Source organism: Manduca sexta, unplaced genomic scaffold (assembly GCF_014839805.1).
Source record: "Manduca sexta isolate Smith_Timp_Sample1 unplaced genomic scaffold, JHU_Msex_v1.0 HiC_scaffold_54, whole genome shotgun sequence".
NCBI lineage: Eukaryota > Metazoa > Arthropoda > Insecta > Lepidoptera > Sphingidae > Manduca > Manduca sexta.
In genome coordinates this window covers 28,692-49,212 of record NW_023595341.1, presented here as the reverse complement: position 1 = coordinate 49,212, position 20,521 = coordinate 28,692, and the positions used below count along the sequence as shown (strand labels likewise).

The window sequence follows — 20,521 nt, the reverse complement described above, 5'->3', positions numbered from 1 at the left end:
AAAGTAAGAAAAACGGCATCAAAACCTAGGTTGTCTAAAAATACATCCAATGTATTTTTATATTTGCGCAACTAGTATTTAAAAACAGCGTATTTGTCACGGACAGCTAAGAATACTCTAGAAACACTATTATGCAGTTGGGAAGAGAGAACAAAGTCCCTCCATCATAGAGCGACGCGGCTGTCGAAGGCCAGGAATATTCAATTACAAGACTCGCAGAAATTATGTCATCAAATTAAATACTTGACTCATTCGCGCCAGTCGCTTTCAACATTGACAGACGAAAACGTCACTTAAGATTCCAGTGTTGTTCAGTTCTGGAACACACACTCACGACTCGCAACTAGTGCAATCCCATGACGTGGACACTGGCAACCTTAGCAGACGTGGGGAAGTTAAAAAAAGGATAATATCAACAGTTTAATAGGTTGCTGGTAGGATGTATTTTATATCCGCCCGGATAGCTAGCACCGTACATAAGATATTAAAACCCATCATAGTGGTGCACGTAAGTGTGTTGCATTCCGGTATCAGCTTGTGTATCTATCTGTATATCTGGTTCCAACAGGCCGACATAATCGTGTCAACTGCCGAGGGGTAATCATCTCGTCAGTTGATATTCTATTTTTTATGGATCACCATGGTTATCGCCGGGTGTACCCTGCTAACGATGTACAAGCGATCCCCCGGCTTAGATACCATGGTGCTCCTTTAGGAATGGGGGAGGGGATCTATGGGATGGGGGGGAACAGTCGATATTCTATTGGACCCCGCTCCACTTACCACCAAGTGCAATGAGGTCACATGGCCGAGCACGTATGAAACAAAAATACGACTTTGTTGATAAATAGGGTGGGGCATTATAAAAAAGTTCCTCAGCTAATACATGCTCGGTGCCGGTTGCCCGGTTCACTCCCCCCCCCCCCCCCCTAAGGTGGTCACTGCGAGATAACCTACCTTCTAGCCAAATCTATTGCCAAATAAGGAATAAATTTCAAACTCCGGACTGGTATTGGTATTTCGTGTTTTATTTAATAAAAGGTTTCTCCAACATGGACTGTTTCTGGTCTCCCTTACATTAAAATCCAACAGACTTGAATAAGGTGGTGGATATAGCAGATGGATGCGCGTAGCTTGGTTGGCAGAGGTTCGCCTTTACTTGCCTACCTGCAGCAGTGACGGCTGATTAATTGATGCCACCATACTGGACTCGTCACTTTGACACTTAAGTCTAACTGTTTATAGGCAGTAGAAAACAGTAATACATATCACGTTTTCTTTAAAAATATTTCACCGCACGCTCGCCAAGTTTCCTCTTTAATAATTAAAATAATGACATACTCGGTTCACGCGACGATGATGTTATAACCATAGGGGAGTTTGTTTAATTAAATTACACTGGCTGCTTCATTAATGGTATTGACTCGTTCCTGTGGGCTTAACGGGGTCGGTAGTTCGCAAACTCTTTTATTTTTGTTATACGGGTGTAGCAACGACTCTTTTGCACCAGTAAGGTATGATAGAGGGTCAATAGACGAAACATGTATCCCTTTGTCAGTTTACATAATGATGGCCTGTTTCTTTTTAGTTTTAGTTTCTCTAGTAAATACAAACCCTGGCTGAGAGATACGTGGACCTACAAGAGTCGTTCTTGATAGAAGAACCCTGTTGGTTCATTCCTTATATGTTGGTACAGTCGACCGCGTATTTTGAGAAATGTTTTGATGTAGAAGGGATTTAAATTGATTGATTAAAAATGTAAGTAGCGCTTCTTTATGACTTCGAAATAATCGTAAACGAAAAAATATTGGGTATGTGCGTGTCGAATTAATGTATGTACTTCGGTGGTAACGTACCATCTTTATTTATTACCTCATTAAATTCCATAATGCCATTGGTAGAGACCTTTAAAGGTCCGAAAACGGAGAAACAACTGGCGACTGATACCGGGAACATATTCTCTTTGGGCACAAAACTCAAAAATGCTTATAAAGGTCATTTTGACATAGCGTTACTAAATGAAATCACATACTTATTATCTTAAAAATAATTTAAAAAAATAATTTTCTAGATGCATAATAAGAAATTGTTACATTCGAACAAATTATATAAATATAAAGTAATTTTAATTTTACACGCCCTAACGCCACTATTGTAAGAGAATTTGTCACGGCGGCATTCACACTATGCAGTCAGAAATACAATATTACCAAACACAAAGACGAGTGTGTGATTTAATTTATTTATGCAATGTCAAAATGACTCGGTGTACTTATCCGTAAATAAATAGCATCCTTCTGAACCACATTTTACTAATAAATAATGACTTATACCTATTACGTATTTATTCTATATAAGAGGCATATTTAAGTCTTAAAGAGTCTTTCATCTTGCCCTGGTTCCAATCCGACTTTGGATCCCCGCAATGTTCTACAAAAGGATTTAGTTTAAATATATAAATAAGGCCGGCATGATTCTAGTAATGTCAATATCTTTTCTTACGCACTATGGTCGTCACTATAGTGTACCAGCTTCAATCCTTTCAAGGGTAAGTAGAGATGTAACATTTCCCCAACCATATTTATTAAAACACTAATAAAGTTCATAATAATTTCTTTATCATGTTTAATAACAATATCATAAATAGACACTTGTTTAACATCTCTCAATTTCATATATAAAAAAAAAAAACAAAAATTATACGAATCTAGGATTCGAACCCTGGACAATAGTACAACAAACAGGCCAAGGCCTCAATCACAGTAACCTAGTTAAATTTAGTAGGCATGTAATAATGCGTGACTGGCTCCGTTAAAAGCGGTCAGTAACTAGACCGAGCTACTTTACTGCTAGTAACTGGATAGGAGAAGCAAAATTCGGCAGGCTTTGATAATGTCTAGTAGGTCACCAAGTAAGTACAGACCCAAAAAGATAGCTAAAAAAATTAAAAAGGTCTAATCGCCTTTACACGTATGTTGTTACCAATATTATTTTCGCAATAAAAAGACTTTTCCGAATCGGTAACATACTTTTAAAAAAATACACATCGAATTGATAACCTCCTTATTTTTTTAAATCGGTTAAAAATAATATTAAAGGGATTAATTTCGCTTCACAAAAAACAAAATGATTTAAATAAACTTAACGTTTATAGGTAATTTGAAGTTTTAGGTTTGTTGAGCTACTTCGGTGGCTGACTGTACTTACATAAAAGCGTCTTAAAATTAAACGTTAAGGCGATACCTCAAGGTCCATTTTCATACATTTTGTTTCACCTTTAATCTGGGTAACTAAACAAGTATTGGCAAGTAAAGAATTTAAATTCACGTCTAGTTAGTGATTAGTTCTCGCAGTTGAAAGAAAAACGTAAAAATAATTAATAATCATGGATATTTCGGCCTTTAAAATTTCGTCATATTAAATTGCCAATACTTGTTTAGTTACCCAGATTAAAGGTGAAACAAAATGTATGAAAATGGACCTTGAGGTATCGCCTTAAGCCACAATTTTTAATAAATGATCCAAATCGCTTTTCTTATTTATCTCAAAAAATTACCAATCAGAATAAAGTTCCTTTTGACATGCTTACAAATGAATTATATCGATTGGTTCATTCTCGGATTCGGATTGAAGATTGAGATTGGGATCAATTATTGAAAACGGCTGATAATGAGTTGATTTCGTTGCCCATGGCGTCGAACTACGATAACAGATTCTTGAAATAAAAGACTACTAAACAATCAAGTTCATGCAAAAATAAATTCGCTACAATAACTACATTGACAATTTTGGATGCCTTGAGGAATGCTCAAATCCTCGCCATTTGCAACTTTTATGGTGTGTTTTTGTCGACATATCAAGTGCCATGAAGATACAATTTGTTAATATCAGAGAATTCTCTCAACTGCTCTATATAACTTGACTTGCGAACAAGATTCAGGCAGTCGTAGATCTAAGAAATAAAATGAAATCATTTTTTATTTCATTTAAATGGCAAGACGGGCCGCTTGCTTATAGTAAGCGATACGACCGCCTATAAAACTAAAAAGCAAACTGCCTGTTGTGCCTAGTTCCACTGACAATTGAGAACGTAACAGAATTTCAAAACGGTTAATTTGCGTCAGAGACCCTATTAAGGTCCAGAATTTACCACTAAACATGTCAAAAACCAGCTCCAACAGCGACTTTACATTTTAAAACATGAGTAATTCTATATCATAAAGGCTATAACTAAAATAATAAACTATTAACAAAATAAAATACTGGATTGTAGTTCTTGTATGCCAGAACTTAGACAATACAGCTTAGTCTATTTCTTTAATGATTTTATGTTTACGCGAATGTTAGAGATTGAAATAAAACCATTTTTCAGATTTTATTGCGGGTTTTTTAATTTTTTTACTCCGGAGGTGTTGAAACCTTTGCAGCGTTCAGTCCGTCCCGTGATAATGAGAATGCAAAGTCTGAGAAATAGTTTTAATCTATTTCTTTGTTCAAAACGGCTGTTTACTCCAACACTAAATGAGAACGACTCAGGCCCTCGTGTAGGTGCTAAGAGTCGCGGCTACGGATAAAATATAACCTCCTATGTTAGAGCCCATGTAATAAGGGCGGGCCTATCCATAATTTGCCGGGACCAATCCCAGACTCCTTGCTAATACTGAGCAGAAAACCGCAATATAATGATTTCTTATGTTTACTCGAATGTTAGAGATTGAAATAAAACTATTTTATGGATTTTATCATAAATAATATTATAAGTAATCGCGATAAAATACGTAAAATAGTTTTATACCGAAACCACAATATATTAGTTATCTATATGTATTTTATATATAAAGTTGAGCACTGCAGTTGTAATATAATGTCGACCACCAAAAAACGCTGCGTGCTTTGATAAATTAATTTGATTGCAACATTAAAAAAATGTATTTGCATACGAAAATAAATTCTATATCATCTTAAATACGAACGCCTATATTTAATCTTATGAAAATATTATATATGAATCAATCAAATATTCTTTATAGGAACCCGTATACTTATGAGTTATAATATTTTATAACTTAATATTTGAACAATAAATAAATATAAATCAGCAATTACAAATTTGAAAAACATGTGATGTTCCGTTCGTATTTATTCGTCAAAAACCACGGTGGGTCGAGAAGAATAATAAGTAGGTAAATATATATTTTATGTGTAATATATTATCTTCATTTAAATGCGAGGAAAAACCAACTGACATCACTGGAGTGCGAATTCATGGAAAAATATTTATTTTAACGACTAGCAAACTTATTTAATTACAGTTTTTCTGTAAGACTGACGTATAACATATATTTACACTGCTATCGACATGATCTGTCGAATTTGCCAGTGTATTGAGATTTCCTCGCAAATGTACTCTATTATGTAAAATATAATAATGGCTACATATTACATAGGCTCATAAAAACAAGACACGGTGACCTCATTACGCGATATGTCTGGGACAATTTCGATCAACAGTACTTATCATCAGACGGTGGTCCCGACTCCCGGCATTGCACCGCGCATGTGCAAAACCCATTCAGGAACGTTCACAGACAAGGACGGCGTAACGAGAGCGAGCGGGACAACAATAGGATTCCGAAAATTCAGGGAAATCCCACTCTCCCCCCATAATAACTCGAAAAAAGTATTATGTCACTACCGCACTGATGTCCAACAAAAATGACTAAATTAGAACATGCCACTAAACTAGATTGGATTAACATAGCCCCCACATACTGTTACTAACTGCATTAAGTCTAGATTTTTAGGTCATAGCGCTTGCTAAACGATATACTTACGTATTACGGGCGTAGCGGTGGTCCAAATGTAGAAATGATGGCACATTTGTCCAAGAAGCATTTAGAAAGTCCCGAATGATGATCGGATCTTGCGTGCACAGGTTATAATCCAAAAAAAAGTGTTTTATTTAAAGACACACACTGGTTTCTCGTAGCGCGGCGACCGGAGTTTAAAGTACTTTAGTTATTATTGAATACTGTGTATTATAAACGTGTGTGAGGAAAAAAAATCAATTTGGTAGACGCTCAGTTGGTAGCCATTTTGTGTGTGGCCGGGTGTCGGTGGGCAGGCGGCGGCACGCATGCGCCCGGGGAAGCCGCCCAAACGTCTGGCCCGACGAACCACGCGAGATGTCTAATCTTCCATTATCTGTGGCCTAGTACAGATAATTTAGGTTCGAAATGTATATTTAAAAGCTTACGTGTGTTTTCATGAGAGTTATTTTCCAAAACTCCAAATAATCTTGTGATTTGCAAACATGTTCTTTATTTGCAAATTTAGCATTAAGTTACTCACGTTTTTTTTTTAAATATTCAATGCAGTAAATCACTTAATTGAATATTATGTAAGAAGGTATTGTGCCCTTGCCAATATTCAACATACCAATAAATTAAACAACAAATATTAAAAAAACAGGTACTGGGAACATATATCGGAATAAATAATTAGAATTGCGAAGTTTCAGTACAACGCTCTGTAACAAAATTATATATTTACCTAAAGTTGAATTCTATTAATTATTGTTCATAATATACTAGGCCGAGTTTAATCCATAGTATAATACAAGAAAATAATTGATAGCAAAATAATAATAATAATATCAGCCCTGTATTATATACTTGCCCACTGCTGAGAACGGGCCTCCTCTACTACTGAGAGGGATTGGGCCTTAGTCCACCACGCTGGCCTAGTGCGGATTGGTAGACTGCACACACCTTCGAAATTCCTATAGAGAACTTTTCAGATGTGCAGGTTTCCTCACGATGTTTTCCTTCGCCGTTAAAGCGAACGATAAATTTACAAAGAATACACACATGATTTTTTAGAAAAGTCAGAGGTGTGTGCCCTTGGGATTTGAACCTGCGGACATTCGTCTTGGCAGTCCGTTCTACACCCAACTTGGGATAGCAAAAAAATCAATATAACCATACTCATTATTATTTCGGAAAGTTATATGTTAATTAAGATATTATTTTCCCGCTTTAACACATAAGAAGTAGTCAACAAGATACATTGTGTATTCTGGAATAAATTTAACCATTTATCCAAGCAAAACGCAACAGAGATTAGGTCTGTTTTCTTTATAATGTTCCAGTCAATCGTAACCAAAACTAACTACAATGTGGCCCTAAGAAGAAAAAAGAAAGAAAGCAATATTTATTAAGCACTAACTGAGGAGGATTCAATCCAAATCAGGCACTTTAAGCATGGAGGTTTCGTAACAACTTACTTTTGTAATTTATTCCTCTTATGTTTGACGAATATAATTAAGTCACACGTTAACAAGCTTGACTAATATAAAAATAATCTAATCGCGTGAGTCCAATAGGAACAAACTCTTATTGTTGCGAGGGCAGACAAGCAATGAGTATGTTATCACAAAGTAATTTTAAATTAACCAGAGATTTATTACGAGAGAGCTTGACATTAAACGGTTTAACAAAGAGACTAAAATAGAACTGGTAAATTCAGACCATAATTAATAAATTAAGTGGTTTTAAAAAGAGAATATTTTTAAGTTTATTAATGTTCTAATTTGTGGTTATTGCGGGCATTTAAAACAAAAAAAAGAACAATACGAACGATATATAAATTTCTTTTTAATTTAGGCCCTACGTGCATTTCTATTTAGTTTAAAGGTTTTTTTTTGGTAGAAAATAACATTATTATAAAGTTGATAAACATACTTCACTAATATTATAAAGAGGAAGTTAGTTCCTTGCCCAGATGTTGGGGTAAATCTAAATCGCCTTACAAATAATCGTTGTATATGTCAGTAATAGTTCAGTGTTTTGTCTTCCTTTGTTGAGTGACATTTAACGCTAGAGGAAGCGAGACAAAACATTATAACCACGACTGACGTATACAGCTGTTAAAACCTTAATTACAGGACCGATTTAAAAATATATTTCCGTAATAGGCATCTACAGTATCCTCGAGTGTAGGCTGATGTTTGTCTCGGGGTTTAATGCTGTACCGCAAGCATAAGCTAGCTTTTTTTCTTCATCCACATCCATGACAAAGTGTGAATATTTTTTGAAATTATTCCATAAGTCTTTTTCAACCATGTTATCAAAACGATTTAGCTGAGTTTTCCGTCACATCATTATGCTTAAGTCTATTGGGCTTTTATCTTGAGCGGGAATCAAATCGACGCTCTCTCCGTTCAGACTCCGTTCTTCTGTGCGGCGAAGACCACCCATACACACTAAACATAGTCATATGGGGATCAAAAAGATCAAATAATGTTTCCTTTTGAAGTAGTAGGTTAGGTTATATGGTATGGTTTGGATAATAATATACTTGAGTGATTTTTGTGTTTGGGTGAAATACTAACGTTTATTGATAATGATAATGATAATCATGCGCGCCGTCAAGATTGCTTTTAGGGAGGTGCAGCTACATCTACACGCCATATTAAGAGGGTACTACATCAATCCTGTCCCACTGTTGGGTACGGGCCTCCTCTACTACTGAGAGGGAAGTACTACAAATCACCAATTTAATTATCGCGTGGGTATTTGTAAAATGCTAAACCATAATACAACCTCTGTGGTCGATAGTTCCCATTGTCTTCTCCCTGTCCCTGTTCCTTTTTTTTATGATTTGTTCCGGACAGAGCAGTACAAGTTCACCCCCTTGCGCTCCTCTCGGCGCCTATGATAATAATTATTGTAAATTTATTATGTAGCTTTGCCAAGAATCTAAAGCCATCTAGCGACATGCCACGAACTTATTACAAACACAGAAAAGCGCCATCTAGTTTATGTCATAAGAAACTGAAAATGAAAGGGTGTAGCTACCTTACTTTAGTAGTATCGATTTAAGAGCTAGTCAGTTGTAGACGCTCCCGAATATATTGCATGTTAAATTAGTTCTCAGCACTAACTGCTAGAAGGCGCCGTCAAACTACACCACCGCCATCATGGTGATGACCAGCCAAAAGACCGTTGAATAATTAGTTTCTTCGTTTTTCTGTCTATCTGCTGACAGTTATTGTGTTGTCTGAGGTGTTATGCAGCTGTTACTAGTTCAAGTAATCCCGCTCGAGCCTATCGCTCCCTAAACTCCCTCCCCGCCTCCTTCTCCTAATCCTAGTGCTCTTAGCGGTCCAAACCCACACAGTATTCACCCTCGCCCCGGATGTCGATACTAATGGCAGACACCGTTATGACAAATCAATCAGCTCTAAGTAAGCTGTTTCTATTAACCAGATGGTACCCCCATCAAATCGACGCTGTATTGATTTCGTGCATTTCATAAAGTAGGCATCATTTTAATTTGCAACCAACAGAATTAGATAGACAATTTAATAAAGAATATTTTAATAGTTTATTGTCGGTAAATCTGTGCATATTTAGTATGAAACGAATTCCTCAAGGCTGTTTGCCTGGGAATTCCCTTTTAAAGTAGAATATAGCAAACCAATAAGTAACAATAGCCTACTAGGAAATAATAACTCACCTTAACAACGAACTAAAACATCCGTACTATACCTACATACCAATTTTTTTTTACATTACCCCATTTTATTAGCCTGGCAAGAGCTGGCTTAAACAAACGCACCGGGCTTTTGGATGAGCGCTTTAGCAGCTCACAACCCTTGAAAATTAAGCGGCCATGCTGAGGGCAACCCACGGATTACGAAACTCGGCTCAGAGCGATCACTGGGAGAGGATGAGACATCAACGATCAGGAATGCGCTTAGTCATAGCAAACTAACAATCTAACCATTACCACAACATGTCTGTAAAGTCTGTCGACACACGTTAGGCTTATGGTAGACTAAGGCCTAACAGTTGTTCAGAAGTGGAGGGAGGAGGGGCGAGCCCAGCATTGAAACAGTGGCTATATAATAAATGTAGAGCAAACATTATAATTAAACTGAATAAACAAATTTGTTTTTATTTTACATTGTTTTAAACCAAGCGGTTAAAGAATGAAGACATTGACGTACTGTTTTGTTTGCGGTTAATAATATATAAATAATAATTATATGAAACAAGTATTAAATCACGTTATCCCTCTAGTAACATTTAGTAGAATATTTGAACTGTAAACCATGAGGCTGTATCTTCAATATCCAGGGCTAACAATATGAATTCGTGTAAGCTTTCCGAAAAAATCACACGAGGTAGCATCGAAATGTACTCAAGGTGTGATAGGGGCTCATATCATGGCATATAACCGGTATACGAAATGTGGATACTAGTTACACTTCTGCCTAACCATTTGGGATAAACGCGTGAGTACATGACTATAGGTCAGAAAAAGTCACAAATTTCCTCAATTGTGAAGAGATAAGCCTCAATGAAGACTTGACAACAATGAGTCATATTGACAAATGCTTTGTTATTTTGTTTGTTATAGTCTGACATCTGGACTATGCTCACTAATACTTTTTAATAAAGGCACGGCATAGTGACCCCAGTACGTCTGATGGTAAGTGGAGTAGTAGTAGCAACGAGTTGAGAGAAGATTTTCTCTCGTCAGTCGACACAATTATTTCGGCCTGAGAGAAGTTTTACAGTAGAAAATAGTAGTCAAGATCCCATTTCGCACATTTTTGGTGTATATGTAGATAATTTTTATGCTGGAGAAATCCAGGATTGGGTCTATCCATTATAAATTCATTCAATGATTTCAGCTTTATTTTATTTTTTATTTTATTTTTATTTATTTAAGGTCCTCCAACAAAGGATACACGGCTTATAATAAATACAATGTCGTAATATTGGTATAATTAACAATGTGACGTGCCTCTTCAATTATAGGAGACCACAGCATGCAAATTTATATATTGGTACAGCGGCAAAAATAATAATATTTGTTACTAATATTATTTAGGTATATAAGCAGAAACTTAAAACAGACAAAAGGGATAAAGCATAAATAAGCTTTTACAAACATGTTTTAAAACTTTCACATTATTGTTAGATTAAAATGCTTGTTAGGCTGAAGATAAATGGAGAGTACAATAAAAATGTTAGTGAAATTAAATTCTCCGTACATCCTCCAATCTTCTCCAGAGGTCTAAATTTGTAGAAAGCCAATGACGAGACGAGCACATCCACCAACTGTAGCAATCACTATCGCCCACGAACAACATAACACAGAAATTTGGAATAAATAAAATCTCTAGTTTCCTTTCGTTGTCATAACGCGCGGAATTACCCACTGTCTCTAAAGGTTTAGATTTGTAAGATAACTAGCAGTTGATTTCAGCAAGCCATTTTTACTGTGTAAACTTACTAAACTAACTTGCAAATTTTGAAGCCTGCAAAACACGCGGCAAATGTGTGTATAGAACTATTTAAATATATCAGCTGTTGTCACCACACCTCGAATTCTTGCGTAACATTAGCTGCTAGAAAATCCAACCGGCTTCCTTTTATGATGAATTTGAAACTAATTACCATTAGAACGTTTTGCGTACGCATTTATGTATTTTAGTACCTGTATGTTGTGTCGGGTTCTCTTTCGAAATATTTCACCTTTCGCCACTGTTGCTAGAACTTGCTAGTCGGAGCGATACCAAAACGTCGACAAACAATAGAATTCCTAAACGATGTTATTTATTTTTATAATAGCAAGCAAAACAGGATAAACACTATTTAACGCTTTTGTCCTGCTATGACTAAATAATGATGTGATAGTTAGAGACACCATCAATTTGATTTATTTAGGATTAATAAATGAAATTGATTTATTCAAGTTAACATATAAACAATAGATCAGACAACTTGCACTGGAACAGCCTGGGGAACAAAGTCAGGAATAGAGAAAGCCTGTCACTAGTAATGGAATCATATAATAATATAATCTATTATATTTAATTTCTACATCTATTATATTTTTCAGACACAGTGTTACTTTTCCAAAACTTTATTTTGGACCAATAAATACTCGCGTAAAATATATTTCGAAATAAAACTAATACACATATTATTATTACTATAACGTTTGTGCATTTCTGTCAACTATAATTGCACCAAACGCACTTAGATACAAAATGGCGACAAAGAGCTGTCAGTGTTTCTTTTTAATATAATTAATAAGTTCTATCTCTAACGCATAATCAGCAGTAGATTATATAAATTGCCTAAATTAAACTAATGCTTATAAAGCAACAATCAATTTAATAGAAATTAAAAAATAAATTGCTAGTTGCCGTCATTTTGTATCACCATTTACGCGGCACTTATGTCCGGTATGATGCAAGAGTAATTCCTATCACATCAAGCAATGGATAATTTGGTCAAGAATACTACTGCGCCTATCCGTGAGTGCTATAGCTTCCCATCTACCTAACCCTTAACGTTCTCCCTTTGAGGCAATTCTTGAGCGCTCGGTCTCCTCACCGAATGTACGCCCATGCACGGGAGGACATTTGTTGCGGTCCTAGGAACTCAGTTAAGTGTATATACCTCATGGTTGCCAATTCACATTCAGGCCTATAAGGGCTCCTGGACAGTTCCTAGCCTTCTCCCCTCCTCCCAACCTAAGCGGTTTCTTTATCCTTCCCTCACACTTCCTTCCCAGCTAACCACTCCCAACTTTCCTCCAGGACCCTGCAGTCGTTAAGCCGAGGGATTCCAGTATCCCATTTGCGAGGTTCCCCTGGAGTTGACTGTGGAGTCCGATTAAAAAAAAAACTCTTTACGTCAGCGACATAAGGTTATGTTAAAATTATCCTTCTTGTATGCAAACATGTAGTCATCCCACAACAAGTTCCCTTTTACAAACGCCATTTTAACATAGGGCTTGTAGTATCATTTACGTAAATTATGTAGCCGCAGTGTGTTAAATAATGACTAATATAGTGCTATGGGTGTTTTTTGGTACATTTGTATTCCCTTTTAATTATTGTTCAGGTGAGTGACTTAAATTATTTTTCAACATAAATACAAAATGTTGACTTTTTTAACGATAAATACAAAGTTTAATTTTCGGACACAGGTGAGATCTATAGTGAAATTCCATTAAAAAAAAGTAAATTAATCACTTCAAATCAAAATAAACGTAATTTGTGTGTGATACGGATAAAGATGACCGAACGAGGGACTTTCCTGTATGTACCCTGCTGACCCCACCCAGATCTATATTGTTTGTAATATTTTAGATTTCGTGATACTATGTGTCTCGTAAATATGTGAAAAACCATTATAGGTATCATTGCTTTGTCTAAGTTTTAGTTTTTAGTTTGTGACAATGGTGTTCAGTTATCATTATGGGGAAAACCGTATATTTTTGTCACTCTGTTGTGCAATGTATTTTAATATCCCCCGCTTCCCTGGCAGCGAAGCCTACCATTTGTCGTCATTTGCGAGTCTTATCGCTTTGCTTAAAGCCAATTTTCATTGTTATAAAACACATGAAATTCTTAGTTTCACTAAGTTAAATTTGTTGTGTACGTCTCAGGCGATAGACCGTGTGTGGAGAACTACAACCACTTACAATGTGTTGATCAAGGATAAAACAAGGCTGTTACCTGGAAAGGCAATGCATAATACAGCATAAAGATTTCTGACTAGGGTTTTTTCAAAATTTCTTTTATTACTCATATTGGATATGTACAAAATAACAGAAAAAGTGTTTTTTTCTCACCGCTCTGCTCAGAGAGAAAGCAATTTCGCGGGATAAAGCTATAATCAGATTAAAAGCCCATGTTACCGTGCAATATTAGCATAACCAATATTTTTGCATAACCAACGTTATTTCATTAATGGAATTATCAATTGAATTAATTATTTAAGCATAACCCTACAGCCCTCTTTTTTGGTGTATCGGACCCCGCAGTCCACACCTGGGGAAACCCGCAAATGGGATATTGGAATCCCCGGGCTTAGCGACTGCAGGGCCCTGGAGTAAAGTTGGCAGGGGACAGCTGTGAAGAAAGTGCGGGGGGGAGGAGGAACTATATCAGGATGGGCGGAGGGGATAAGGAAGGGAACTGTCCTGGAACCCTTATAGGCCTCAATGTGAATTGGCAACCATGAGGTATACACACTCACATAACTGTGTGCCTAGGGCCCCGTGCATGAGCGTGCATTCGGTGTGGACACAAGAATTACCTCAGGGTAGAGGACGGCCAAGGTTTGCGCAGGCAACAACCCCCAAATTGATGACTGCCTCACTCCCGGCCACCAAATCAGCAGCTATAATAATAAGACGCTACACAATTGCAATAATATTAAATAAGAAACTAGTCGAAAGTAGCATTGGTATTAAGTACATTAGTTAAAAATGTATGTCATATACAAATTTTAGTTCGATATTTTTACGGAATAAAACTCAACCAGACATTATTTTGTAAAATTATAGGTTCACAAGTTGCGCCTCTGCTTGACCACTCGGCAAGAAAGGCGTGAGAATTTTTAATTATTAATTAACTATCCATTTTAGGAGATGAGGCGGTCTCCATTTATCTGATTGTAAAAAATGCCACAACAACAACGAACGCGAATACGATTGAGTCGAACGTCACAGAGAAACACATCGAAATCCAGAAAGGCGATGTAATTTACTTCAATGTCACGAGTCAACTACTTATAAATTTCAAATTGTGAGTATTGACACTAATACTTTTATAAGTTAGTAATATAGTTGTGAAATGAGGTGAAGAGGGACGCTAGCCTCGATCGCATAGAAAATTGATTAAATCAAAAAGGAATAAAACAACCTTGTGATTATCACACATATAGAGTAAGATCGCTGGTGGTGTCCGGACAGCGTACACAAGTTGTTAAAACCCGCTGTAGTAGCCCACGTAAGTGTGTTGCGTTCCGGAATCAGCCTAGGTATATTCAGTTCCAAAAGGCCGGCATAATTGTGAGTGGTATTCATTTCTGGTCAGTCGACATTCTATTGGAGCCCACTCCACTTACCATCTGGAGCAATGGGATCACCAGGTACAATAGTCACTTGACCGTGCACGTTTATAAAAATTAAAGTAACCCTGAGCCCAGCAGTGGGATAGTACTTATATCATACAGGACTGGTAGCGGAACGATTTTTAACTAAAATTTTTGGTATTTTTAGGTGCATTTTCTATGATAGTTATGGAGATACAACAATTAAGCAGATAACAAGCCCGAACATTAAGCAAAATAATGGATTCCATAAATACAACTTTGAGGTAATTTTTTAAAGGATTTATTACAGGTCAGCTAACTGAAGTAGGCACATTCACAAAACTCGCACTAATACAAAAAAAAATGGTTCATCTATACTTCTATCGGTATTTTTATATAAAGCTGAAGAGTTTCTTTGTTAATCTCACGCAATAACTATTGGTTCAAATAGTTTTTTTTTTTTTAATGTTGCATAGCCTATTTATCGAGTAAAGTTATAGGCCTTATTACATCACGCTACGACCAATAGAAGCGGAGAATTAAAGAAAGATGATGCAAAACCGGAGAATAAATTTTCAGAGCTTCCGCAGCTTATGCTGAGTAAACGGTTAGAGTTATGCAACAACCATGTATGACGGAATTTATCTTTTTAAAAAGTTTTAAAAAATCTATTATAAATCCATGTCTCCCGCCGCGTCTGTCTGCCTGTTTGAACGAGATAAACTTAAAAATTGAGATAGACTCCGAAGGCTACAAAGCCTTTGAAACCTTGCGTCGAGAGAAAACTAAAATATAAAAACTGTCTTAAAATCTGACAAGTAGTTTTATTTCGATGTCCAACATTCGCGTAAACATAAGAAATCATTAAATAACAATACAATATTCCTTTCAGTTATACGTAAGGAAATCTGGAAATTGGTTGTGTAAATTCTACATGCATAAAGATACAGGAGTTATACAGCCTGTGGAAGTATTTGAGAATACTACTTACACTGTAGCAAGATGCAATATTACGATATCAATATACGGTAAGATTTTTATAAGTTACATATCGACGCTATGAAAGCAATCATCTCTCTCTGTCTCTCTCTCTGCGTCGTTTTCCTTAATATCGAGGGTCGTGACCTCCCTTCTGTATAACTTTCTCACGAACGAGCTTTCTCCATCGGTTTCTGTCCCCGGTGGTGTAGAGGGCTGTATAAACTGTACGGTCAAGAGTGGTGCGGATCTGGTCAGACCAACGCATTCGCAATCACATCTAAGTAACAAATAAATCAAAAAAGAATTGTCTGCGTCGGTTGATCTAGATTTTTATTCTCTAGTTAAATTTTTATATTATAACGCCCATATTCATAAACGCTATTTAACAAGTCTGTTTCTTAGTGCTGACGGCATGGCAGCCTTCGCAGTGCGTAGACATAGGCCCGTAGTGATTGGCTAATATCGAGGTACAACTTGAATCTTGTTGGCTGCAAGATAAGCTCAACAAAGAGCAAGCTGTCAGATAAACAAAGCAGAGAAACAGTCTAGTTTTCACAGCAATGATCCGTACTTAGATAAATAACGTTTATGAATAAGGGTGTTAGACTTTATTTTTATAATGTAAATTGTTATAATATGTCTTGTTAAAATCAAAACTTTAAATCGCTATAGTTAAAAGTTTACTAATTGTCGCTTAGATAAGATGGCCTTTCTAGCGTCTAATATGTTAGCGTTTTCAACAGCAATAAACTCCGTTCCCACATTCATGCCCGTTAACCAGAGGCCAGACAAGTTGCTTTTCGACAACTTTTCTATTCTACTTCTCATATCTATTTGTTAACTTTCTCTGCGTGACTTATCGCTAGAAAACATTACTTCCATATTTTTTTGTTATCTCTTAACGTTGACAATGGTAAAACATCTAAGGCCCCAGATCCTATTTCCATTCCAGAACCCTTGATCCAGAGTGTGAAAAGCATGCTCATTGGCGTTGGTATTGGGCTCAGTTGGCTCATTATACCCATTATAGTGAGCATCGTGTATTGCATCAAGCGTAGAGGTAAGCATCAGGTTTTCTCAACAGCATATATGGAAAATTCTTCTTAGACCTCGCAATTCATGAGCGTAGCGGTCCCCATACCGTTTGAAACAACACATTTGCTACAAATCAAATCATTATTGTGCGATTTTTGGTACAGAATTTTGTACTTATATTACGTTACATTCGCCACTCACACATAATTCACGCTACCGAAATTCTAAACACTAAATTATATATGTGTCCCTACTGTGTACAGTGAATTTTAAATCGGCCTCTGTGCATTAAACTCTACGTCGAAAACGGCTTGTTTCAACGACTTTTGGGTCAATGTTGCCAGATGCCAGCTTGATAAAACCCCCTAAAAGAGTTATGAAATTGCAAAATTATAGAGTTTTTGAGAAGAATCACTCCAAAAGTAAAGAGTACGCAACCAAAAAATGTCTCCATTTTTCCATCTAAAAAAAATAGTTTACACTAGTTTAGTAGCTTATATGTTTCCACTTTAGATCGGTCAGTATCCCATCCCGAAATCTCCCAAACAGTATATCCCTCAAAATTTTCTCCCATGGCATTAATACCCCCCATTATTTGAAGAGACTCCACTTCCATCTGGAAACTATTTTGGGGCTTAATCGGTATTCATCCAGTAAGAAAAAGCTCCTTCTTGCTACTTCTTCTTTATCGTGATATTTCTATACGCCTAAAGTTCATAATTATGAGTATGTAATGGCAGCCACCACCATTACAGCATTCATCGTTGGTTGCCTGAGTTATTGCCGTCGGATGTACTAATACTGCAATCGATTTGGTTAATTCACTATGTAGTGGTCGCTATACTGAAATAAAACAAGAAATCCCTCTACAATATTAATGAAGTCAATAAGGCCATTGTGTATATTATTTACTACAGCATTCTTTACCAGTTCATATTATGTTCAATATTTTCCTGTTTTACAAATGTAATAATCGATTTAAATTATTGAAATTTATTAACGTTTCAACATTACATTTTATATCATTACGCGAGTGCGCCGCCATGAAAGATGTTTTCCGGTGAAAATTGTCCCATTGTGTACATGTCTAGAATAATTGTAGCCTATGTGTTAATCTAGATTCTAGGACATAGTCTGCTTATGGGCCTAACATTAAAACCATTAGCCAGTTCCTCCGTTGAAATTAATAAACATTCTAACCTGTAAACGTCTCCAAATCATTCACATTTATAATGAGATGTGAAATATATCTATCCTAGCCGAATTCGGCCAGGGCGGACAATCGCAAACAATTCTGCGTACACAAGTGTGTGTGCAATGCACAGGTGCATTCTCTGTTCCTTTACTCTCAGATCTTATAGTTCGGTGAGACAGCAATCCAACTTGGCCGGAAAGATCAGACACAAGACAAGGCCTTTACGGGCTTTCCGAAGCAATGGGGTATAACACCAACTTCCTGACTCCGAAGTGACTGAGTAATTTTAAGATGAAAAAATCCTGTCACTATATATTGACCCGACTCAGGATTAGAACCCGGGACAGCGTAGTAATCTTACTCGTACTTCGTACGCGATACAACTACGCCACCGTAGCAGTCTCGTTAATTAATGTCGATGATAAGTATTGAAGTTTTATAAAACATACGTTATTGCATAGCTAAGAAATTGGTGAAATAAGAGTTCGTTTAAGATAACATAGCCTGGCCAAACCATAGGTGTTTCACTTTTGTCGACCCCTTTAAGGATACAAGCGCGAGCTTATGTTAAGTTAATGTAACGGACTCTAGTGGTTTTTCTTGCAGCCAACCCCGTGCACGATCTAAAGAGCCTATCTGTCATGCAGCGACCCAAACAAGATAGAGGTAATTATTTGGAATTTTCCTGACGTTGATTACGGACCGCGACACCTTACGCTGGGTGTCCGTTTGATGGAGCGATGCACTGGCAGTAAGAGTCGGGTTCCTGGGGCTCAGTGGCATATTTTAGGGAATGCATGGCTCAGAACTACCCATATTTCGCTTGGCGGTCAATAAAATTTTTTTGGCACAGGGTGGACGTGCCAGAGAATCAGCTGTGGTATGCTGCCCAGAACACTTCAAGAAAATTTTGGGTCATAGTATTTACGGTCTTCAGAAACTATTGGAGAGGATATTTAATGCAAGAAAATTATAGGTCTGAATCTGTATCAGAAAAGCTTTCCCTTGTCGCTGGTTTGTGTGAGACAATGTTAGCATCAAGTCTATTGTACAAAAATTGGCTCCAAATCATAGGTACCGATACAAAATATCCCCGCGATCGCGTGCCACTGGGCCCAACTTACCCGACTCCACACTGCCATGATCATCGCTCCATCTTAGGGGTGAACATAATTAAAATAAAAACACATAGTAAAAGCGGGGACATTTGTTTGACAGGTTTTTATTTGAGTTGAGATTTATTTGTAAAATTTGTAGTACGATAACCTCTTAGCTTTTGACCCTTTTAGTGCCGACGCCATATTTTTGTACGATAGCTAAAGTTGATTTTTTTTGTCAGCTCGATACAGTGGAGCTCCTCTCAAAAAACCTCTGATAACTATGGAACTCACAGAAAGGGAAAGCGGTATATACGAAGCATTAGACGCTATACAAGGTATATAACGATTTTACTGTTTTGAAAATTATTTATTATCAAGGCTTCTTAACAAAAGGACGTAAATTTATTGCATAATCCATTTTTTATCGAAACATGTTGTGTATATATAAACCTACTTAAATTACAAGCGTTTAAAACAATAATACCAACCCCTTTCTTGCGCGAAGAAAAAACACTTTCTCGCTAACACTTGGAGGGTGAGTGGAACGGTTATATTGGTCTTACGGCCCATTGTCGATACTCAAGAGTATAACATCATCCGAGCGAGCATTGGACCGGGTCGCTAACCCCTGTATACCATATGCCGCTGTAGGGCAACTGTCCAACTGTTCCGCACAGGCCTCGTCTACTACTGCCGAGGGTTTATCATTTCTCGTCAGTCGACATTGTATTAGACCCCACGTCACTTACCATCAGGTGCAGTGTGGTCACTTTGCCGTGCACAAAAAAATTACGAATCTCTCAATAACTTTAGCAGATGGTAACTCTCTTGTGCGCTAGTTTTGTTTTAAGCTCCGTTAATGTAACACTGCTTTATTTCCGTGATACATGCTCCCTTATTTAAAAGACTAACTAGCTTACGAAGTTGTTTAGGTTAACAAATCTAAACTAAATAAGGTTTAAGTATCTGACTTAAGGATCTGACAAATCGATACTTAACCTAAAAATCATGTTTGTTCTAACAGAGCAGTCCACTAACTCAACGTGGATGTGATATACAGCTGTAGGAAGAAAATGGTGTAATGGTATAATTTATATACAATATACCTAAATGATAAAATCAAAATGAATATTTCAGATGCAGCAAACACAATGAATAATGCTAATGATATTCCAGCCACGGCGAGTAACACAAATGGTTTAAAAGAAACTGATAAAACGGCTAAACCGAAAGAAAAATACAAATTAAGAATGGTAAATTTCTTTTATTTTTATATGGCTTTTTTATACAATTTAATGACA

At 36.7% G+C, this 20,521-nt stretch overlaps 2 protein-coding genes across 2 annotated transcripts in view; one reads left to right on the top strand and one right to left on the bottom strand.

Moving 5' to 3' along the window:
• LOC115447171 (putative fatty acyl-CoA reductase CG5065) overlaps nucleotides 1-6,170 on the bottom strand; it is a 40,967-nt gene extending 34,797 nt beyond the window's left edge. Inside the window, exon 1 of the mRNA XM_030174146.2 lies at nucleotides 5,835-6,170. The gene's annotated coding sequence lies outside the window, so the exon portion shown is untranslated. The remainder of the gene's footprint in view (nucleotides 1-5,834) is intronic.
• A 6,619-nt stretch (nucleotides 6,171-12,789) lies between these two features.
• LOC119193435 lies at nucleotides 12,790-20,468 on the top strand (the record flags this gene model as incomplete). Its single annotated transcript, XM_037447044.1, is given in 8 exon segments — nucleotides 12,790-12,929; nucleotides 14,461-14,620; nucleotides 15,097-15,193; nucleotides 15,802-15,937; nucleotides 16,843-16,950; nucleotides 18,727-18,786; nucleotides 19,460-19,555; nucleotides 20,358-20,468. Coding segments are annotated over 8 exon segments (832 nt in total), but the record flags the coding sequence as incomplete, so codon positions are not given.
• Nucleotides 20,469-20,521: the final 53 nt, after the last annotated feature.